This window comes from Heteronotia binoei, chromosome 6, assembly GCF_032191835.1.
Source record: "Heteronotia binoei isolate CCM8104 ecotype False Entrance Well chromosome 6, APGP_CSIRO_Hbin_v1, whole genome shotgun sequence".
Taxonomy (NCBI): Eukaryota; Metazoa; Chordata; class Lepidosauria; order Squamata; family Gekkonidae; genus Heteronotia; species Heteronotia binoei.
In genome coordinates, this window is record NC_083228.1 from 21,104,935 (window position 1) to 21,127,805 (window position 22,871).

At 43.7% G+C, this 22,871-nt stretch overlaps 1 protein-coding gene across 1 annotated transcript in view; it reads right to left on the minus strand.

Annotated features, from left to right (window-relative positions):
• The window catches only part of ANK3 (ankyrin 3), a 353,466-nt gene that overhangs the window by 95,983 nt on the left and 234,612 nt on the right, over positions 1-22,871 (minus strand). The window contains 1 exon segment of the mRNA XM_060242643.1: positions 4,903-5,026. Coding sequence (XP_060098626.1) covers positions 4,903-5,026 — 124 coding nt within the window.

Here is a 22,871-nt window from a genome sequence, read left to right on the forward strand (position 1 = left end):
GGCTGCAAGCAGGGGGAAAACCGGAGGGGAAAGCTGCCCGGGCCTCCGAAAGGCATGGGGGCCCATAGGCCAGTGCCTACTTGGCCTAATTGTTAATCCAGCCCTGAATCCTGGGCCTACTTTTAGCATCCCTAGTGGTAGCGTGGGTTCTATTGAGTGCAAGCACATGACAGGAAGTAATGTGACAGCAGAGTCATGTGACACAAAGGGGAGGAGTCCTGTCTGGGCTAAAGGGGAGGAGTCCTGTCTGTGTTTTTCTCAGCACGTATGTGAAGTTAGGTGGGGTGGATGGGTCTCTTGTTCTCTACCATTGTACACTAGAAACTGGCCCCTCCAAAAACAACACAAAATGGTGGCCATTGTTGAGGTGAAGCGGGAGTTCTGTAAACTGTGGGAAAGTTCTGAGCCGTGCGCTGAAGACCCTGCATTAGATTTAGCATGAATTGTTATCAGCCATGAACTCATTAAGATGGCCTTAGACAAGCGACTCTTTTCTCAGCCAGACCATCTGAAATATGGAAATAATAACAGTACTGGCCTACCACATGGGGCTACTGAAGGTAGCTAAGAAAATGCATGTGAAGCATTCTAAGTACTTGAAATGTGTTTAGGTAAGCAAGTATTATTAGCATTATTATTTAACAGAAATTTAGAGTATGCTGAATATGCTGAGACCAAGGAAAATGCTGGGCCTCTGTGTATTATACATTAAACCCTGGAAGCTACATTGAGTTAAAACACATGCCACACATTCAGACATGCTTGCTGTTTATGATTGAAAAGAAAAAATATGTCAAACAAAAATAGCTGCATCCAGCAAAACAAAAATGCTTTTGAACTAGTTTTAAAAAAAAAAAAATACAAAGCTCTAACGGTTTACAGCATGCGCTTTCAACTTTTGAAATTTTTTTGTTACAAGATTCCACTCCAAAACATATCCCACATAGATAGTTTCTCGTGATGCTTGGAGATTTCCACTGACTTGGACATAGAGCAGAGCCGGCTCCTGGATTATTAATAAAACCATCCTTCCCTATGAAAAACTTAATGAAATCAGACCGTACATTACGATGCAGTAACCAACGTATTATTATCTAACATGGAGAACAAAACTGCACATCACTGCACAATGCTGAGGAAACCACAAAAATGAAGAAACAAATGAGATGGTAAAAGCGGAGAAATGTCACAAGGGCCCCATGCTTTCTTACCTGACTTTAGGACTATTTTTTTTTTTTTTTTTAGAAATGTGCAGGGGGAAAGAAAGAAACAAGGAAAAATAGAAAGCAAAGAATCAGACGCTGAAAAAGCATAATGCCATGGCTGGATGACGTAGACATTTAATGTAATTTACTGTTTTAATGTTACACTCAGAATTAGCCAGGGGATAACTTTCACTTTGGGCTACGTACAGTCAAACCACTAGCGGTTTTTACACTTGTAACAGATGTTACAAGTGACTGTGAACATAAACTTAAAAGGTGATGGCTGGTGCATTACAAAGTTGACTGAAATATCCTCCCCTGTACTATCTGCTGCATCAAATCGCACAGAATCAGATCCAGTGTGTGAACTGTCACATAGGAGGGTGACCAACTGTACTGAGTTGCTACTGCTACAGTGCTGGCAGGGCAAACTGTACTGAGACTAGAGTTGTTACTAATACAGTCCTGGCAATGTGCCTCATGTCCACCCTCACTCAGTAGAGTAGTGGCATAAAACGTGAGGGGAAGTGACTTCAAAACAGGAAGTGACTTCAAGATGTTCTAGGAATTTTCAAATTGTGTGGTAAAACAACAATCTGGAAATTCCTAGAGCATCTTGGTTTCATTTCCTGTTTGAGAACAGGGCGTAAGATCACAGCACTACCTGCCAATGTTAGTCCATCCATCTGCCCATGTGGAGCACTGAAACCATTTCCACTCGACTCCATTTCATTTTACTTGGCTTGTGGGCTGATATTATCATTCTGATTTATACCTCACAATTTTTATTTTTATTTTTTAAAAAACGGTGTTTTAGAATTTATGTTAACTATGTTTTTTTTAATGTTTTCTGTTATGTTGCTACCCACCCTGAACCCACGTGTGTGTGGGGGGGAAGGACTAAAAATCCAAAATAACAAATAAATAAATAATACAGAATTTTCCATCTCTATAGTTTTTGAAAATTGCTAGAGCATCGTGATATCTCTTCTGAAACAGGAAGTGACATCTGTGGAGTTTCTGGCTCCCAGTGCTCATGGGTATTGCCAGGCAAGGGCTGACAAGAATAATTGAGACAGCCCATAACTGCCATACTTGCTAAGGCCGTTGCAGCATGGATGCTAGAGACTTCAAAGACAATCAGCCTTGGAGATCTCACCACCAGCTCTGAGATCACATCAAGATTGCAGGGCAGTGTGTGGGTATTACAGAACCAGTGTGTGAAAGTCATCCAACACTAGGCATATACAGCCTGATAGAGCGCTGGGTGGAGGACGGGATAGGGTTGCCAATCCCCAGGTGGAGGCAGGGGATCCCCCGATTTGGAGGCCTTCCCCTTGCTTCAGAGTCATCAGAAAGTGGGGGGAGGGGAGGGAAACATCTGCTGGGAACTTATCCCCATAGGAAATAATAGAGCATTGATCCATGGGTACCTGGGGCTCTGGGGGGGCTGTTTTTTGAGGTAGAGGCACCACATTTCAGTATAGCATTCAGTGCCTCTCCCCAAAATACCCCCCAAGTTTCAAAAAGATTGGACCAGGGGGTCCAATTCTACGAGCCCCAAAAGAAGGTGCCCCAATCCTTCATTATTTCCTATGGAAGGGAAGCATTTTAAAAGGAGCACGGTCCCTTTCAGTGTGATTGCCAGAACTCCCTCTGGAGTTCAGTTATGCTTGTCACACTTTTGCTTCTGGCTCCACCCCCAGTGTCTCCTGGCTCCACCCCCAAAGTCCCCAGATATTTCTTGAATTGGACTTGGCAACGCTAGGATGGGAAGGTGTCAGTGTTACTATCTTCCACTGTAATGCATAGTGAAGTTGGAGTGTTTGGGGTCTTCTAGGGTGCAGCTGCAATTCATGTGAGACAGGTTGGCCCAACTGGCCCTAACCAGTGCTGTCTGAGAATGTTTGCTGTAGGATACAACCCCGACCTGTCTGCAGTACTACGGGGTTCTCTGCAGAGAAGATGATGTTAAAAGGTAGTTAAAAGTTAAAAGGAAAAAAACCATCGTATTTCACAAAAGACACTTAAAGCGACAATCCTGCACACACTTTCATGCATGTAACTCCCAACAGAGTCAGTATGGACCCTGTAATGTGTGTTTGTGAGCTTGTGCTATTTCCTGAGTGTAACATACATGTAAGAAACTGCAGATGTAAGCGTGAGTACATAGCAATGAATAATGGTATTCTTAAACTGCAGCTATATCGAGGAATACAATACTAGATTCCAGGTCAACTGAAGAGACAGCAGTGCTCATAATGCTAGATTTTGTGGATCTGAAGGTACGTGGACCTTCCCTGATGCACTAAATACTACTCAGTAGGTTCTCTTTGTCAAGTCATTACTACAGCGACATTATAGAGACTGCTGAATAACCGTGCAATCCTAAACAGAGACACGTCCTTCTAAGCTCACCGGCATCAATGGAGTTAGAAGGGTGTGACTCAGCATAGGATGACATTGAGAGACTACAAACAAATATACAACAAACTGAAATAGAGAGCAAGGTTCTAAGCTACTCGGACAAGTTAAAAAATGACAGCTTTAAAACATTCAAAAACCGTCTTGCTCCTCTAGCGTGGTTACTTCCAGGACACCTTGTTTATACGCAATTAAAAAGAAAGTTGGTTAAATGTCCAAAAGATTTATACAACAACAAAGAGGAGACAACGGAAAGACAGGGTACCTGTTTCAGTCCCAGTTGCACTCGTAACAATCCGGACTGAAAAGATACAAATGCCCAAGTTTTTGCCTTGTGGGAGGTGCCACTCCCTCTCTTAGACAATGAAAGAGCTTTTACAACAGATCATTAAACTATAGGAAAAAGGCCTCAGGGCTCAGGCTTGTGAGGTTTAATTATTAGCTTCAAAATAATTCAACTGTCCGTAAACAGCCTACTAAATAACACAACTGTGGAAACAGCCTCCGAATCATTTGTAGGGCTTTGTTTGTTTCAGATGCTAGACAATGTGGGAAATCTGCAGCCAAAATTTCCAGTCCTATAAATGTTTGTGCGGCGTGAAGTGGAAAGGCTGCCATCAGTCATGTGTAATCTTTATCCCATTTTCTTCCCCCTTGCAAGAAAACTGCTTGTTCTTTTAGAAACAAAACACTGTGAGGGATTTAAGTAGCAACACAATTTGCAAACAGATTTCGGCTTCTTTAACAAATTATTCTCCACCAGCACATTTTTGGAAATGAAAAGAAGATGACTAGCCAAAGCACCACCCTTCAATTTTTTTTTCCTGGCATGAGCTTATGTCATTTTCATTCTTGGGAAAAAAAAATAATTAGCGTCGAGAAGTATTACACTCAAATAATTGAACAAATGCCCCCCCTCCGCTAAACGGTCATTGTAGCCTAAATGGACTGGCTGAGAGACGAAGGCTTCCAGCTGTTTTGAAAGGAACACTTTGACATATCTAGAGCATGAGCGGACACCAAGAAAAAAAAATGAAGAATTAATTTGCTCTGAGCTTTTGCCATAACAAAGCCACCAAGGACCAGGGGGAAGGGAGAGAACAAAAAAATAATAATATGGATGCATATTTTGAAACACTGGAAGGTAATCAGGCAGTCGAATTTTGGAATACCATTTTGCTTTGGGGAAAAAAATACAAACAGGTAACATATTAAGGAAAACAATGCACCAAGGTTTGGTGTGAAATGAACATGTGAACAACGTGCTGAATACCTGGCCGATCGGGCACCCAGACTGAAGCCCATGTATCCTTCCGCCGGTAGAGAATCGTCTCCCAGCTCTTTGAGATCCTGCGGCCCCAGGTACTTGTCCGTATCGCCAGTCATTGCATCTTCACCTGCCGTACAAGAGGAGGCTGAAATCAGAAGCTACCCGGAGTTGGAAGGCTTTGCTTAGCTAATCCATCCTGGCCGTTCATTGGGCCCGGCTGTTAGAAAGTAAACTTGCTGCATTCCTGGATGCTTTCGCCTACCCTGGTATTAAACTGTCCATTACCTGTTATCTGAATGATGTTTAAAAAAAAACAAACCCAAACCATTCACAGACATTAATCTATAATTAAGCATCAAGATTATCCCTGCAAATCCAATCATTTGGCAGGTTTATAGCAGGTGTGACTCTAGTCTGATCTGTCTAGCAATCTCAGGCAAAAGGATTATGAACCGAGAGGTGTTCGTCAGCTTCTGATACAACCAAGATCCTGGTCAGCAAATAGTTTCGTTGGATGGGCCCAGGACTTTTTTTTTTGGTAGCAGGAGCTCCTTTGCATATTAGGCCGCAGCCCCCTGATGCAGCCAATTCTCCAAGAGTTTAAAGGCTCTTTTTTGTAAGCTCTTGGAGGATTGGCTACATCAGGGGGGTGCGGCCTAATATGCAAAGGAGTTCCTGTGACAAAAAAAAGGCCCTGGCTGGGCCAATGCGCCACCCTCCCCAAAAGAGCCTGCTGGCTCATCCTACTGCAACAGTCACCTCTCCCTCTAGATTGCTCTTCTACCTCTGAACTGGCAGTAGGAAAAAAAGAGGGCAGGTTATTTCCTTTGGAAGGCTGGATTTGGCCCCAAGGCTTCCAGTCGCCAACCTGATAGTTTCGTGGTGGGGAGAGAACACTTTCTATTGCAAAATTCTTATCTCCAGAATAGTGGATGAGTTCATCCTCTTAAGTCTACTTAAAATATCTTTCCTTATTGTAGAAGAGTGATTTGTTATTGTACGGTCCTGGAGAACTAAATCTGAAATGGTGCAGATTTAGGCCTAGAAAACCTCCTCTGAACTGGTGCAGATGTTGGCCAAGAAAGCTTCACCTGATACTATGAACTAGTTATTCTTCTCTAGAATATATTGTCAAATGTGTGCAGTGCTGACCAGAATGTTCGCAGAGAAGCACTCGCTAAGCAAGACGACATACAATCAATTAGACAATAGAGATAAGGGCTTCAGTGGATTCTAGAAGTGTATAGCTTTTTTGCTCACTGCAGCACTGCATCTTGGGTTCTGTAGTTTTAAAAAATGTGTAAACAGCAAGGACGAGTACAGATTAACACAACCATGGTTTTAGGATGACTATGGGATGACATGCTTCCTCCTTAAATTCCTACCCATAACCAGGGTTTACTGTTAATTAGGGTTTTAAAACCAACTTAACAAAGGCAAGTGGACAGAGAGTACTGAGGATTCAAAAGTGTGCAGTCTTGACCAGAATGTTCATAGAGAAGTATTCGCTAACCAAGAAGACATACCATCAATTAGACAAAAGAGATAAGAGTTTCAGTGGATCCTAGAAGTGTATAGCGTTTTTGCTTACTGCAGCACTGCATCTTGGGTTCTGTAGTTTTAAAAATGTATAAACAGCAATAACTAGTACAGATTAACGCAACCATGGTTTTAGGATGAATATAGGATGACATGCTTCTTCCTTAAATTCCTACCCATAACCAGGGCTTACTGTTAACTAGGGTTTTGAAACCAGCTTTACAAAGGCAAGTGGACAGAGAGTAAGTGGACGGAGAGTAGTGAGGATTCATGTTTCCTACCACCAGTCTCATGTCTAATCACATTTAAGAGAGGAGTCACACTATGCCTCTGCAGACATACTTAAGCATTAATATTTTCCTTACAAGAAAGATATGAAATAATTTAAATACTGAGGCAATGCAGACAGTTTGGTATCTGTAGCCTATAATATTAATATAATCACACAGTTGGAAGGAACCTCCAGGATCGTCTAGTCCAACCCCCTGCACAATGTAGGAAATTCACAAATACCACCTTTCCCCACACACTCAGCGACCTCTGCTCCATGCCCAGAAGATGGCAAAAACCTACCAGGACCCCTGGTTAAACTGGCCTGGAGAAAAATTGCTTCTTGACCCCAATGTGATGATCTGCATTCCCCTGGGCATGTAAGAAGCAGCAGCAGCAGCAACTGTTCATGGCCCTCCTCTCATGATCTTCCTAAGTTCACAGAATCTGCATTGTTGTCAGATGGCCATGCAGCTTCCGTTAAAAAACCTCCAAAGAAGGAGAGCCCAAGGAAGCCTGTTCCACGGAGGTACCACTCTGTCAGGAAGTTCTTTGTAATGCTTAGCTGAAAACTTTTTTTCAAGAATGCAAATGATTTGGCACAAAAGGACACCTTTGAAAAGGTAACCGTCGTGAGACTGCACCATGTTTGTTCTAATACGCCTAACTTTTAAGCGGATTCATCAAAAGCATAAGGGATTCCAGATTAGCCAGCAGAACTTTCTGTTCCGATTGGCTACTATGCTGAATGGGGCAGACTACAGGACAGACTACAGGTCTGATGTGGCAAGACTGCTTTTATGAAAAAGATCTGGAAGTACCTGATCCACAATATGGCTGTGTGTGTGTGTGTGAGATATATATTTCATCAGCAAATCTAATTAACAATATATATGAATAATAAAAAGGGTAGGAGAAATTCAGGAGGCAGTTGCGGTCCAGGAATTTAGGACACACTTTGCTAAATAACAAAGCCATGGAGATCCACCTTAATGCAAACATCAAAGGGTTCTGTTTGTGTCATCTTCCAATGCCAGTATTGGAGTAGGGACCCAGACAATAGATCCTTATGCATACTACAGTAGGATGCATAATTTAGCCATGTCCAAGGATCTTGTGTAGTTTGCTTACTGAAAGTCTGCTGATAGGTTTGGGGGCTCAGGAGGTAAAATATGGAGGTCAGGATCAAAGAGTTCTGACAATACCTGTCAAAGAGCAAGCCATTACGGTAACTCATGAGATTCACTGCTACATGATAGCCTTGAAATCAGGTGGCTTTAAAAGAGGATTCATGCGGAAGAAGTCCATCAATGGCTATTAGCCATGATGACTAATGGAGGTAAATGGGTGGAATTCTAGCAGGAGCTCCTTTGCATATTAGGCCACACACCCCTGATGTAGCTAATCCTCCAAGAGCTTAAAAAAAAAGCCTTGTAGCTCTTGGAGGATTGGCTACATCAGGGGTGTGTGGCTTAATATGGAAAGGAGCTCCTGCTAGAATTCCACCCCTGGCAGTAAATCATTCAATATCAGTCCTCAGGGCCAGCAAAAGAGGAAGCTTTGGCCTTCACGAACTGCTTGCAGCCGTTCCAGGAATATCTGATTGGCTGCTATGTGGAATGGTGCAGACTGCAGAACAGACTACAGGTCTGATGTGGCAAGACTGCTTTTATGAAAAATTATTTTGCAGTGCAAGAGGTGGACCTGGCACGTGTGGCCAAGACCTGGGTAAGGGAGGGCAAGACAGTTGTCTTGAAAGAGCTCTCCCCGCCTGCAGTTTCTTGGACCTCCATCAGACACAGAGTAAGGGCAATGCTCATTCAAAAGTTTGTCTCCTTCAGGGCACTCCTCACCCCAAAGATCTCTGGTATTGACTTTGTTGGCCAGGTCTGGGATGCTGAGAAGAGTTTTGCTGTCTGGCTGGTGTGCCAACCAGCTAATGCACCAGCAGATAGCTTATTGAGCTCGTTGGAGGCGGTAGCAGACTGGTCCTTAGAGTTCCCAAGATTGTTAAGTTCTGGGAGACTTCACTGTCATGCTGATGCTGTTTCCTCCTTACAGGTGATGGACCTGGCGTCTTCCATGGCAGCACTGTGACTCTCCCACATTGTATCAAGTCCCACACACCAAAGCAGGCCATGCACTGGATTTTATCTTTGGCATGATATAGATCTGATTGCCATTGACAGACCACTTTGCCTTGAAGGCTCGGCTGAATGCTCCAGCCCCCTCCTATCTAGGTGGCGAGCAATCCATGGAGACTAATGGACTCAATTAGGTTCTAGAATGCTGCTCTGCGGAATCTGATGCCCCCAGAGATTCATTAGATGTGCTCACAGAAGACTGGCGTGCCCATTTTTCTGAAGCCATTGATGAAATCACTCCCCAATGTTCTTTTCGGTTCTGCCCCAAACTAGCCCCCCATGGTATACCATGGAGCTCTGAAGGATAAAGTGAGAGTTTAGATGACAAGAGCGAGTTTGATGACAGTCTTGTGATAGCCACAAGAACATCTCATAAGATGTTTAAGAGATTGCAATGAAGACTGCTAAAAGAGAATTTTATGCAGCCTCCATCGCATCCGTTACCTCTTGCCTGGAATAGTTATTTAGAGTAATTTGGTCACTTATATCTCTTACAGAGAGAACTCAACATGTTGGTAATTTGGCCATTAGCTGTGAAGTTTTTGCAAGCTTTTTTGCAGATAAAACCTTGTCCCTCTGTGATGACCTGCCCACCAATATTGATACAATATGTGAACTGGAGATCCCTTGGCCATCTTTTGACAGTTTTGGATAGCTTCAGCTGACTCTCTCGAGCTGATGTTGATAAGATTCTGGGTGCTGTTAAGCCGACTCTTGCGTCTTAGATCTGTGTCCATCATGGTTGGTGAAAGCCAATGGGTAATGGAATACAGGCCCCCTGGTGGGCATTATAAATCTTTCCCTAAGTTTGAGGGTCTTTCTAGGGGACTAAAAGAGACTGTGGTAATACCACTCTTAAAGAAATCATCTCTAGATTCTAGTGATCCATCCAATTACCTCCCAGTATCTTTCATTTCTGGGTAATGTAATTGAGAAAGCTGTGACAGAACATCTCCAGAGTTTCCTGGAAGATACATTGGCTGTCCCAGCCATGGGCATGGTATGGATCGCCCTCACAGATTATCTTTGTGGGCAGCTGAGTTGGGGCTGCTGTTATTACTTGATATGACAGCAGCTTTGACACAGTTGTCCATGATCTGTTGATCCACTGCCTCATCAACATAGGAATTTGTGGGATGGCTTTGAAGTGGCTTGCCTAATTTCTCCAAGATCACGGACAGGGTTACGCTAGGAGAGAGTGATTCACCACAATATTCTTTGGTATGTGGGGTCTCCTCAGGGGACAATTTTCTCTCCAATGCTGTTTAACACCTACATGTGCCCCCTCATCCAGCTGATATGAAGTTTTGGGATGGGTTGTCATCAGTACGCAGATGACACCCAGCTGTAACTGTTGCTGGATACCCAGCCAGATACCACCCCAGCTATCCTGGCTGAGGGGCTGGAGACTGTGGTTGGATAGTTGAAAGAGAGCCGGTTGAGACTGAGTCCATCTAAGACAAAGGTCCTATGGGTGGGTAAGGGGGATTCAGGGTTGAAGTACCAATTTCTGGCTCTCGACAGTGTGCTTTTAACACCGGTGCTGACTGTCAAGAATCTGGGGGTGTTTCTGGAAGCCTCCTTGTTGATGGAGGCCCAGGTCACAAATGTTGAGAGACTGGTGTTTTTTCAAGTACACCAGATTAGGCAATTGGTCCCTTTCCTGTCTCATCCTGACCTAGCCTCAGTGATCCATGTGATGGTCACTTCCAGGTTGGCAACCATATCTCGCTCAAAGGTTACCATTGAGACTGACCTGGAAACCACAATCAAGAATGCAGTGACGTAGGTTCTTATTGGTACCCTGTCAACAGCTCACATCTAACTGGTGCTTCGCCAGCTGCACTGGCTCCAGGTTGAATAGCAGATCAAGTTCAAGGTTCTCGTACTAAACTTCATGGGCCTAAACAGTCTGGGACCAACTTATCTATGGGACTGCCTCTCCTGGTATACACCCCCCCAAAGAGTATTATGCTCAGGTGAGAAGAGCTTATTAGTGTTCCCTGGCCCAAAAAGAATCCAGCTGTTCTCAACCAGAACCAGAGGGTTTTTTTGGTCCTGGCACCAAACTAGTTGAACTCTCTGCCGAATGAGATCTGTGCCATATGGGACCTAACGCAGCACGTGAGACAGAGATGTTCTGCCAGGCCTATGCTTGAGGACAGGAATTGGTTTCCACCTAGCCTGCCTTCCTCCCTCCTTCCCCCCTACAAGGCAAGCAGACAAACTGGTGTGCCTCTATGTACCAGCTGCAAATTGAAATTTGTTACTGAATGTTTAAGTTGTTCTAAATGGTTCTGATTGGATTGTAATGTTGTCTAACTGGAAATGTTATCCCCCACCCTGAATCCTGTTGCATAGCAGAGGGTGGGTTACAAGTCAAATTAAATAAATGTCTCCGGTGAACACAACTACGGTAGCCTGGATCCTACACCCACTAAGTGAAGAGTTCTAAGTGAGAGCATGTCTTTTCACTTTGGAGAAGGAAGTTACAGTAGCTAATGAATTACATATGAATCCATCACATTACAGTAGCTAATGAGTTACATCTGAATCTATTCTTCTTTCTGAATTACGTATTCTAAGTCCAGACATAGGTATAGGTTCAGAGACCCAGGAGTCACTCAAAGGAAGGGTCTCAAAAATGAAAATAAATGACCCAAATTAGCACTAGAGTAGTCAACCTAAATATAACAGTCGGCCAGGGCTATTTCACCCATGCCAATTTTTCTGCATCTGCAAACAGGCATGTCGCAAACAACAAATCTCAAAACAATGTATTTGTACAATGACTGTCAGGGCTTTTTTTGTATCAGGAATTCCTTGCATATTAGGCCACACACCCCTGAGGTAGCCAATCCTCCAGGTTCTTACAGTAGGCCCTGTAAGAAGAGCCCTGTAAGCTCTTGGAGGATTGGCTACATCAGGGAGGTGTGGCCTAACATGCAAAGGAGTTTCTGCTACAAAAAAAAGACCTGATGACTATCTACATGTCTGGTATTCTGCTAGCTGCACATATGCCGGAAAGTGATGACTGACAAGTCTCGCTGGTGCAGCAAAAACTGACAGCTGGACCACACGGTGGTCGCCTACTTATCTCCCAATACCTGTATAAGGAAAACTTCACCTGTGAAGCAGCTATGCAGCCTAGCATTGAGTTATCAACTCACCTAGAAGCCCGTTTTGCAAAGGCATTTCTCGATGCCTGAAATAAAATCGAGTCCTCTTAAATATTAGCATAAAACCGTCCAGCATAGAAGGGTTAAACGTAACAACTTTCTTTCAGCCATTTAAACTACACCCTATTATGTCATCGTGCAAGCAACATTCCAACAGTGACACAGAGATTCTAAAATAGTCCCTTGCGGTTTGAGGGCTCTATTCCCTGCCCCCTGTTTAATTTGGTGTACAGTGGTTCATTTCATGCATTTTTTTCTTACACAAATATTTGGACTTTCTCAAAGCTGCACAGTTCAAAATGAGGATTCACGCCGAGAGTGACTGCATTTTTTTTTTTTACTCTTGCTTCTACTGGTTCAACTGAGTTTAAGTCTAACATTCATTAGCTGGGAAGGGGGGGGGCGTGGAGAGGAGGCCCCTCTTTTAAACTACCAAGCAGTTCTAAAAATACCCCCTTTAGCTAGTCCCTGCCTTCCAATTGACAAAATAACAGATCAACTTTCTTCCTGCCACCCCGGCAACGGCGATTATTTTAAGTAACCGTTTTTACAAGTCTGTCGAGATCTCGCACCACGGCACGCCAAAATCAGAAAGAAAATTAAAAATCACAGTCAACGCTAAAAGCAGAAAAGTCTTACTGTTTTGGAAAGCCATTTTCACCCGCCTGGTCTCTAATAGGTCCTTTATTCCCCCCGCCTCTTGATGTGTCCAAGAATTCCTATTAGTCCTATTGCTTCTTAAGAAGTTCTTTACAGTTAATCTCCAACCCGGCAGAAGAACCTAATCTCTGCGGTTTCATATTCACTTTCCACAATCCAGCTGCGCTCTTCTTAACGTCTTGATCTCTCCCAACGCGCACACAGGTTTCAAAAATGTCTCTTTGTCCTCTGAACCCCAAAAGAAGCTTTCGTTCCAAACGTGAAACGAAAGTTTAAAAATATAAGGAATGACAGCTGTTCTGGGGAGTTTAAAAAAAAAAATTCTCCCTTAAAAAACAAACAAACCAAGCACTCTACATCCTTTCAAAGTGTCCTCCGACTGGATTTAAAAACTTCTCCGGCAAGCTGCTAACAACAGGACTTGAATGGTGACATGCAGACAAGCGCTGGAGTTATTTGTATGTAAATAAGGGCACAGACTGGGTTGTCTTTTTTCCCTCTCTCTCTCTCTCTCTCTCTCCCTCCCTGTAATTTGATATCAACCCTTGTAGGTTAAAGCATGCAGGGAGTGGGACAGGATGCATTTGGCCTGAGAAAGGGAAGCATAGCGCTGGGAGGGTCTTGCTGGAATTTCATCTTAGTGTCTTACTTTTTTTCTGAGTTGGGGCCAAGTGAGAAAGGGGCTTCTCAGTGTGGGAAAGGGCAGGGCCTGCTTGCCCAATGGCGTCCAGTTCTGTGCTAGGGAAGGCAAACAGACCCTCCAGAAGATCTTTTCTTTCCGCCTGTCTTCGGGTAGAAGAATGAGAAGTTCTTCTTTGCCTCCTGCAGAACCCAAAGCAGAAAACCCACCTCTGCCCGAGGCCAAAAGAGAAAGGACAGATAGGCAAAGGTAATAAACAAACAACCCTCCAAGCCACTCAGCGGTGGTGATCCTGGCGGTTGGTGTTACCAGGGCTGCTTCTGTTAACCATTAACCTCAGCGACATTCTCATTCCGTGAGGCAACAAAAGGGAGAGGACATCAATCTTGTTCTCAGATGGAACCTCCACCAGGGAAGAAAAGAACAGTCTCCTGTAGAGGAATGACTGTTTTTGAGGAAGGTTTTTTGGGGAGGGGATAGGTTTGGGCTGCAACACAAATTTATTTTACAGGAAGAGGATTTATTCTCTCCTCCCCTGAAATGCACAGCCTGCTGGTGTGTGCTGAATGCCTAGCTAACCCTGGGGCTTGTTCAGGGTGGAATTCTAGCAAGAGCTCCTTTGCATACTAGGCCACACACCCCAGGTGTAGCCAATCCTCTAAGAGCTTACAAAAAAGAGTCTTCTTGGAAGATTGGCTACATCAGGGGTGTGGCCTAATATGCAAAGGAGCTCCTGCTAGAGTTCCACTCCTGGTGTTAGCCAATTGTATCTACATGGTTAGCTTCAGAGAGTAGCTGTGTCAGTCTGCAGGAGAACAGTTCGATGCAGAATCCAGCAGCACCTCTGAGCCCAAACGGAGTCTCAGGAAGTAACCTTCCAACAGTCAAAGCTCCTTTCGCCAGACACCACAGAGTAGAAATTGAAATCTGAGTCCTTTTATCCTAGTTCAGAGGTGGCCAAAGTTGCTTAATGTAAGCCACATAGAATAAATGTCAGATGTTTGAGAGCTGCAAGACAGGAAGGAAGGCAAATAGATGGGGGAGGCAGAGGCAGAAAGAAAGCAACTTTAAGTGCATTTTCCAAGCCACTGGCTGGCTTGGCTTGGCGAAGTGATTTAAAGAGAGCAATGCCTTCTCCAAGCTGACCAACTGGGTGGTGAGGGCTTCAAGAGCCACACAATATGTGTGAAAGAGCCACATGTGGCTCCTGAGCCATAGTTTAGCCACTCCTGTCCTAGTTAGAAAGAGGGAGGGATGTTTTAAAGTAGGGCACTTTTTTTTTTTTTAGCAGGAACGCACAGGAACACAGTTCCGGCTGACTTGGTGTCAGGGGATGTGGCCTAATGTGCAAATGAGTTCCTGCTGGGCTTTTCCTGCACAAAAGCCCTGTGTGAAACAATGGTGGCATCAGGGGGTGTGGCCTACTATGCAAATGTTTTCCTGCTGGGCTTTTTATACCAAAAAAGCAAGCTGGGTACTCATTTTACTGACCTCAGGAGGATGGAAGGCTGAGTCAACCTCAAGCTGGCTACCTGAACCCAGCTTCCGCTGGGATTGAACTCAGGTCGTGAGAAGAGCTTGGGCTGCAATATTGCAGGTTTACCACTCTGCACCACAGGGCTTTTACTGTACCCATTAGGGATCTATACCTGATCTCCTCGTCTGATGAAGTGTGCTTAGAGAGCACACGAAAGCTTACGTTCTGAATAAAACTTGGTTGGTTTTAAAGGTGCAACTTGACTCCTGCTTTGTTCAACTACTCCATGATGGAACAGAAAGAAAAAATGAACAAGATGGGGCTCTCCAAAGCGGGCACAGCAAGAGGTAACATTCTAATGATCCCTTTCCTCGTGTAACTCTGAGTACACATGGAACAGAACTGCAGGAGCTAACAAAAAGGAAGAAAACACAGTGAAGGGCAGTCTGGAGCCCCTTTCTTTCTCTTAACTACCACGTAAGCTGTCCAAACTGCTACCAGGAGAGTAGAACACAGGTGAAAAAAGATCCAAATAGACAGCTGTGTTGTTCTGAAGTAGTAGAACAAAATAGGAGTCAATTTCACCTTTAAGACCAACTTAGTTTTATTCAGAACGTAAGCTTTCGTGTGCATGCACCGTTCTTCAGACGAGGAATGAGGTACAGTAAGCAGAACCACATACAGCTGGTGGGGTTCGGAATGCCAAGTGGTACAAAGTTAAAAACCAATAGCCGAATAGTAAAATTAACAAATTCAGAAAACCTTTGATCTCACATTCTGACATGTTACTGTTTTATGGTTTCCCACGCTAATTCAACCCAGATCAAAGGTTTTCTGAATGTGTTAATTTTTCTATTCCGCTGTTGGTTTCTAACTTTGTACCACTTGGCATTCCAAACCCCACCAGCTATATGTGGTTCTGCTTACTGCACCTCATTCCTCGTCTGAAGAAGTGCGCATGCACACAAAAGCTTACGTTCTGAACAAAACTAAGTTGGTCTTAAAGGTGCAATTGACTCCTATTTTGTTCTACAGGTGAAAAAAAAAGGAAAGGGATTCAGCTAGGGTCGAAACTCTGGCTCTCCCAAAATTGCAGCTCATCTCCAGACTACAGAGCTCACTTCTTCTTGAGAAAAGGGATGCTTCGGAGGGTGCACTGGGTCTAGGGTTGCCAGCCTTCGGGTGGCGGCTGGAGATTTCCTGGGATTAGAACTGATCTCCAGGCAGTATAGATCACCTGGAGAAAATGACCACTTTGGAAAGCGGACTCTATGGCACTAATGCACCTTGCTGTGGTTCCCTCCCAAACCTCACCTTCCCCAGGCTCCACCCCCCAAATCTCTAGGTATTTCCCAACTTGGAGCTGGCAACCCTAACTTTATAGCATTATTCCCCTCCGAGGTCCCTGTCCTCTCCAGAAACAGCCCCCAAATCTCCAGGAGTTTCTCAACTTGGAGCTGGCAACCCTACCTCACTCCCTCCCTGGTGACCCTAGATTCACCTCTAGCACCCACCTTCTTTCCAAGACCTTCTTCTAGGAAGGAGCAAAATCACTGACCCTTTGCATGCTTTCAGAATCTGTGCCTAGGGGAGGGGAGATATGCTGAACCCCTATGGAGGGGATGTGTTTTCTATAGAGAGGGGAACAGAGATTGCATCTTCCCATGGAAAATGGGAACAGAGGTTGCATCTTCCCATGGAAAGCGTGCATCCGCCTCCCTTTGCATGAGAACCTGGCAGCGGAGAGAGAAAGCACAGCTTGTACTTCTTTTATGAACACTATGATCACCAGAGGGGCAGCCGTGTTGGTCTGAAGCAGTAGAACAAAGCAGGAGTCAAGTATCACCTTTAAGACCAACAAAGTTTTATTCAGAATGTCAGCTTTTGTGTGCGCTAAGCACACTTCGTCAGAGAGTAGGATGGAATGGCAAGCAGTCCTAAATATAGAGAAAGTGGGCAGTGAAGCAGCATGCAAAATCATGGAAATGTCCATTAGCAGATTAAAAGAATCACAAGCCAGGGCCCAGCGACTGCCAGTCTGTGTCCACTGGGCTAAAAAAACAAAACCGGTAATAAACGCCAGAATAGCAGATTGATGTCCATTAAGTATTCTGCAATAAATGAGAGTCTGCTCTAGGTTAAAAGGAGGGAATAAGATTCTCAGAGGCTTAATTTAAACATGTAACACACGTGTTACATGCAGAATACTTAATGGACATCAATCTGCTATTCTGGCATTTATTACCGATTTTGTTTTTTTAGCCCAGTGGACACAGACTGGCAGTCACTGGGCCCTGGCTTGTGATTCTTTTAATCTGCTAAGGGACATTTCCAAGATTTTGCATGCTGCTTCACTGCCCACTTTCTCTATATTTAGGACTGCTTGCCATTCCATCCTACTCTCTGACGAAGTGTTCTTCAAGCACACGAAAGCTTACATTCTGAATAAAACTTTGTTGGTCTTAAAGGTGCTACTTGACTCAGCTTTGTTCTGCTAGGATGGCCACTTCACAAGACTCAGAAATCAGCAAGAGCAGGTATGTAAATACTTGTGTATGCTCACGGTGTTCCCGCTGTGATGTGCATTTACGTGTATGCACCTCACTCGCCTGTTTTATCATGTGCACACACAACATTTCTGCCTGCTGCAGCATTCCCAGGCCATTTGTGATTCCCTGCAGCATATCCACACAATCAAAAAAAGGATGGGTCACATTTCTTAACATGTTAATCTTGCAGCATCAGCCTAAGCAGAGTTAGAACCTCCGAAGTGGAACTCTTCCTTTCTTCAGAAATGTCAAAGGGACCGCAGGCCTGCCCCGTATCGCAGCTGGCAATGATTTGTATTATAAATAAATTTTAATGCATGCACTGAAAGTGTTTGCCTTGTAAAAACAAAAAAGATGAATAATATTACTTCTTAATAAAGGAAGATTCCCTGTGGCAACCTCTTACCAGCCTTCTGATTTCAGAATTTAAAAATGCTTGCTGTCAACACTAGAAATTCGTTAACAACTCTAAAGGATACTCTGTTTTCCAGTTTTAGTGATTATTAGATTTATATTTGGTATCTTTGGTTAATTCTAATGGACCACTGCAAGTTCCAGACTTTTTAAATTGAAGTAACTCTGTATGCAACTGGTCTACAACTATGTAATGTATACCCTCCTTAATTATTGTATCATCTTTTGCACAGTCTTAATAGATACTTTTAAAAAATTTTCAAAAGAGCTCTGGTTCTATATAATGCTGGAAACTCTCCCTCCCTTTTTCTCTATGCTCGGTATTTTCAATAGCATCTGTGAAACTGATGCCAGAACCCCTAACAGACTGTGAATATGAAATACAGGGCAAGGAGGAAATAAGTCTTTAGAATGAAATAGTGGATACAGTGGCTGCTCAGTGAACCTCATTTTTAAGGTCCCCCACTGCCCCCCACAAGAGTCCCGTGGCGCAGAGTAGAAAAGCTGCAGTACAGCAGTCAGAGCCCTCTGCTCATGACCTGAGCTCGATCCTGACGGAAGCTGGCTCAGGTAGCTGCCTCCAGGTTGACTCAGCCTTCCATCCTTCCGAGGTCGGTAAACTGAGTACGCAGCTTGCTGGGGGGAAAGTGTAGATGAGTGGGGAAGGCAACGGCAAACCACCCCGTAAAAAGTCTGCCATGAAAATGTTGTGAAAGCAACGTCACCCCAGAGTCGGAAACGACTGGTGCTTGCACAGGGGACTACCTTACCTTTACTGCCCCCCACATGCTCAATTTTGCACAGCCGGATACAGCAAAGTAGCTAAATACTGAGTTTACTTACTTGAGGCAACAGAAGGAAAACAACCTCCCATTTACTGTATTCTTGGCTTAGCTTTCCATGGAGAAAGGCACCAGTAAACAACACCCCTCACTTGGAAGAACTATACAAAACAGAAGTCTCTCTTCAAACGTTCTTTCAGGAGGAGGACTGCAGCAAGAGGCTCTCGCATGGAGTTAAAGTTTCCTTTATTTTGGTACAGATTTTGAAACTTGTACGTATGTGGGGCGTGCTTTGGTTACCGACAACTTTGGTAAGAGCTCTTGCAAGAAAAGCCCATTAAAGCCCAGGCTTATGTAAAACAAAGAAGTTCTTTTGTTAACAGGGGCTGGATTTGCATATAAAAAGGAAGGAGGGCTGGCAAGAACTGAAGCAGGTAAACGATCAATTATCTTGGAAGGAATTTCTTGTTTTCCGAAAGGCAAAGAGGGCCACCCCCCAGAACGTTTGCTGTTTAGTCATTAATTGATATGGACCTGATGAAGGGATTACAGTTTGCGGGAAGGGATGCTGTGGGAAGGGATGCTGTGGTGACCAGTGTTCCCCCTAAGCTGAGTTAGTGTGACGTAGCTCACAGTTTTTTTTGTCACCAGCTCACACATTTTTGTCTCAGCTCAGGAAAAATAAACTAATTTATGCAGTAAAGGTAGTCTCCTGTGCAAGAACCAGTCGTTTCCAACTCTGGGGTGACGTCGCATCACAACGTTTTTCACGGCAGACTTTTTACGGGGTGGTTTGTCATTGCCTTCTCCAGTCATCTACACTTTCCTCCCAGCAAGCCGGGCACTCATTTTACTGACCTCGGAAGGATGGAAGGCTGAGTCACCCTTGAGCCAGCGACCTGAACACAGCTTCCACCAGGATCAAACTCAGGTCGTGAGTAGAGCTTGGACTGCAGTACTGCAGCTTACGGCTCTGCCCCACAGTAGCTCGCAACTTTAATGCCAGTTGCTCACAAAGTAGAATATTTGCTCACAGGACTCCACAGCTTAAGAGGGAGTATTGGTGGTGACCTCTGTTCTCTAATAGAAGAACCAACAAAGTTCTAATTATTTCAGCCTCTCAGCAACCATTTAGAGTTGACAGTCTCTAATTAGGGCATGGAGACCTTCTGGAATTACAATTGATCTCCAAGCAACAGAGATCAATTCCCCTGAAGAAAATAGCTGCTTTGGAAGGTGGACTTGTATTGGCATTATGCCCTATTGGGCTCTTCCCACTACTGTACCCAGGCTCCACCCCCAAATGTCTAGGAATATCCTAATCCAGCAATGGCAACCCTGCGATATGATACGAGAACCTCAAAATTATGCAAACTCTAGTGCATCCATGTTATTTCGGATTTACTGGTAATGGGGCAGAAACCTCAGCAACGTTATGATGGATATATTTTAAGATTAAAATGTAACAAAAATGGAATGTGAAGAACATTGTGCTTTGTAGGGTTGCCAGCCTCCAGGTGGGGCCTGGAGATCTGCTTTTACAACTGATTTCTAGCTGGCGGAGATCAGCTTCGCTGGAGAAAATGGCTGCTTTGAAGGGTGGGCTCTAGGGCACTGCACCACGCTGAGGCCCCTCCCCTCCCCAAACCCCACCCTCTCCTGGCTCCACCCCCAAATTTTCCAGGTATTATTTAACACAGACCTGGCAACCCTATTTAAGTGTTCTGAAGACTATGAAAGAGTAAACACTGTGTTTTATAATCTCACTGGTTTTCACAAACTTTATTATGTAGCTTTTGTTTTTGGATTTTACTATGAACCAACAGATGGTGGAAAGTGCCATCAAGTCACGATTGACTTATGGCAACCCTGTGGTTTCCAAGGCAAGAGATGAACAGAGGTGGTTTTGCATTGCTTGCCTCTGCACAGTGATCATGGACTTCCTTGGTTGTTTCCCATCCAACTACTAAGTATAGCATTATGTACAGCTTTAACTCCTCGCTGTTTAATGGAGTTTTCCCTAAAGAGCTTAAGAAAGCAGTGGTAGAATCTTTATTGAAAAACTCATTCTTGGCTAATTATAGGTCAGTATACAACTTGCTGTTTTGGGATAAGATTTTTGAACTGGTGGTCACTGAACAGTTACAGAAATAAATAGCTGGAAGACACACCTTCCCTTGACCCATTTCAGTCTGGCTTGAGCCTTAGATTTGGGACAGATACGACTTTAGTGGCTCTGGTGAGCAATCTCCATTCACATCTGGATAAGGTGACATGCCTCCCTACTCAGTGATAACAACCTCCATGTAGAGCCTGGAGATCTCCCAGAATTACAACTGATTTCCAGACAACAGAGATCATTTCTCCTGGAGAGACTGGCTGCTCTGGAGGGTGCGGCATTATATCCCACTGACCTCCATCCCTTCCCCAAAAACCCACTCTCTGAGGCTGTACCCCCAAATCTCCAGGAATTTTCCAACCTGAAGCTGGCAACCCCACTATTGGTCCTATTAGTTCAGAATGCTCACATCATAACTCAGAATAGAATGAGTTTGCTAAAAACAAATTAAGTATCTAGAGTTAGTTACCTATCACTTGTCCGCTCTTCTGTTTTTGAAATCTATCCCTACTGAGCCCTATAGAGGGCTCTTATGAAGAGGAGTATGAACAATTCTATTTGTACAGCGATTGAATTCTACAATTCTATTTGTATAGCAATTACTGTTACCTTCTTGACCCAGTCTCAGTACAACAGATTAATCAGAACAAAAAACGTTTAGGTTTAGGCAATACACAGATAAACCTTCAAGGAACACGCCTCAATAGTTTGCAGCAGCAAACAACAAACGTAATTGCTCAAAGCTGTAATATTTGCTATGATAGTCTGAATACATGAGGACAGTATTTAAGGCAACTATAAACTAATGTGAAAACATCATTTTCTACTTCCTCCTTCTTAAACTGTGGAAGGTTCAAGTTAGATTTTATGGGGTATGTTTCCTTTGGACACTGTGCGTTTGAAATAATCCTTACGCAAATAGAGCTTGTGCAATCACTACAAGGGTGCAGAAACAATGTCTGGCCGAAGAGTGCTAGTGTCTAAGACAATCTGTCTGGTTCCTCAAAATCCCCATTTGTCCGATTTTAAAACTGTATTTTCATCACCTGTCTACAAACTGAAGAAACCAATTTAAGTTCCTGCTGCCCTGTGTGATTCAAGATGCATGCCAAGATGGCTGTAGATAAAAGACAGCCAAACTGCCAACTAAGCAAACTTTTCTGGTCAACCATCAATTAACAGGCTGTAAGAAAAGGATACAAAGAAGGTCATCTCAGCGTACAACTACATGACTGTTACAGCCTAGTACTTCAGTCCTACTTTCCAAAGAATTACAGAGGACTACCTTTTAACGGAGGAAATCAGGACAATTGCATATAGAGGGGGTTTTTTAAACCCACGAAAGCTTTTTCTGTTTTAGGTCATATATCACCAACAATTTCAATAAGTAATTCCAGAACCCGCAATCCAATTGAGAGTATAGACCGGATATTAAAAACGTACCCCTGCAATCTTTCCACATGTGTTCCCTGTTGATAAGCGCCTATCACTTTTCTTCAACAATACTTTTATATCCGCTTCAGACATCAGTTGGAATAAAATTATAACACATAAACATTTTATTTATTAAAAGAAGCAGGAATAACATCAGAGAATGCCCCAAGGAGGTTAATGGCACTTGATTAACATAGTGAAGAAAGGTCTGGAAGAAAAAGGGTTATCCCCAGTAATTGCAGTAATTATGAAAACTATAGTGTGCATCAAAGCACAATGATTGCTAAGAGAATTAATAAGGAATGTTAGTATAAGAAAAGCCTGCTGCATATACATGACCATGTACTAGTGATGACTTTTATTGAAAATTCATCAACCAGCCCTGGGTAGCATTTCTTTGGTCCCCTCCAAAGAACTCCAACTTATTGGTGCTGTTCAGTGGAAGAGCATATAGCTAACATCCCAGGTTCAAATCTTTAAATTTCCAGTTAGCAGGGATGGAATTCTAGCAGGAGCTCATTTGCATATTTGGCCACACACCCCTGATGTAGCTAATCCTCCAAAAGCTTACAAAACAGAGCCTCATAAGCTCTAGGAGGATTGGCTACATCAGGGGTGTGTGGCCTAATATGCAAAGAAGCTCCTGCTAGAATTCCACCCCTGCCAGTTAGAATCTCGGAACTCAGGAAGACCTATGCTTGAGGCATTGCAGAGCTACTGTTCTTCAAAGGAGACAATATTGATTGAGCTAGAGTGTTCCACACT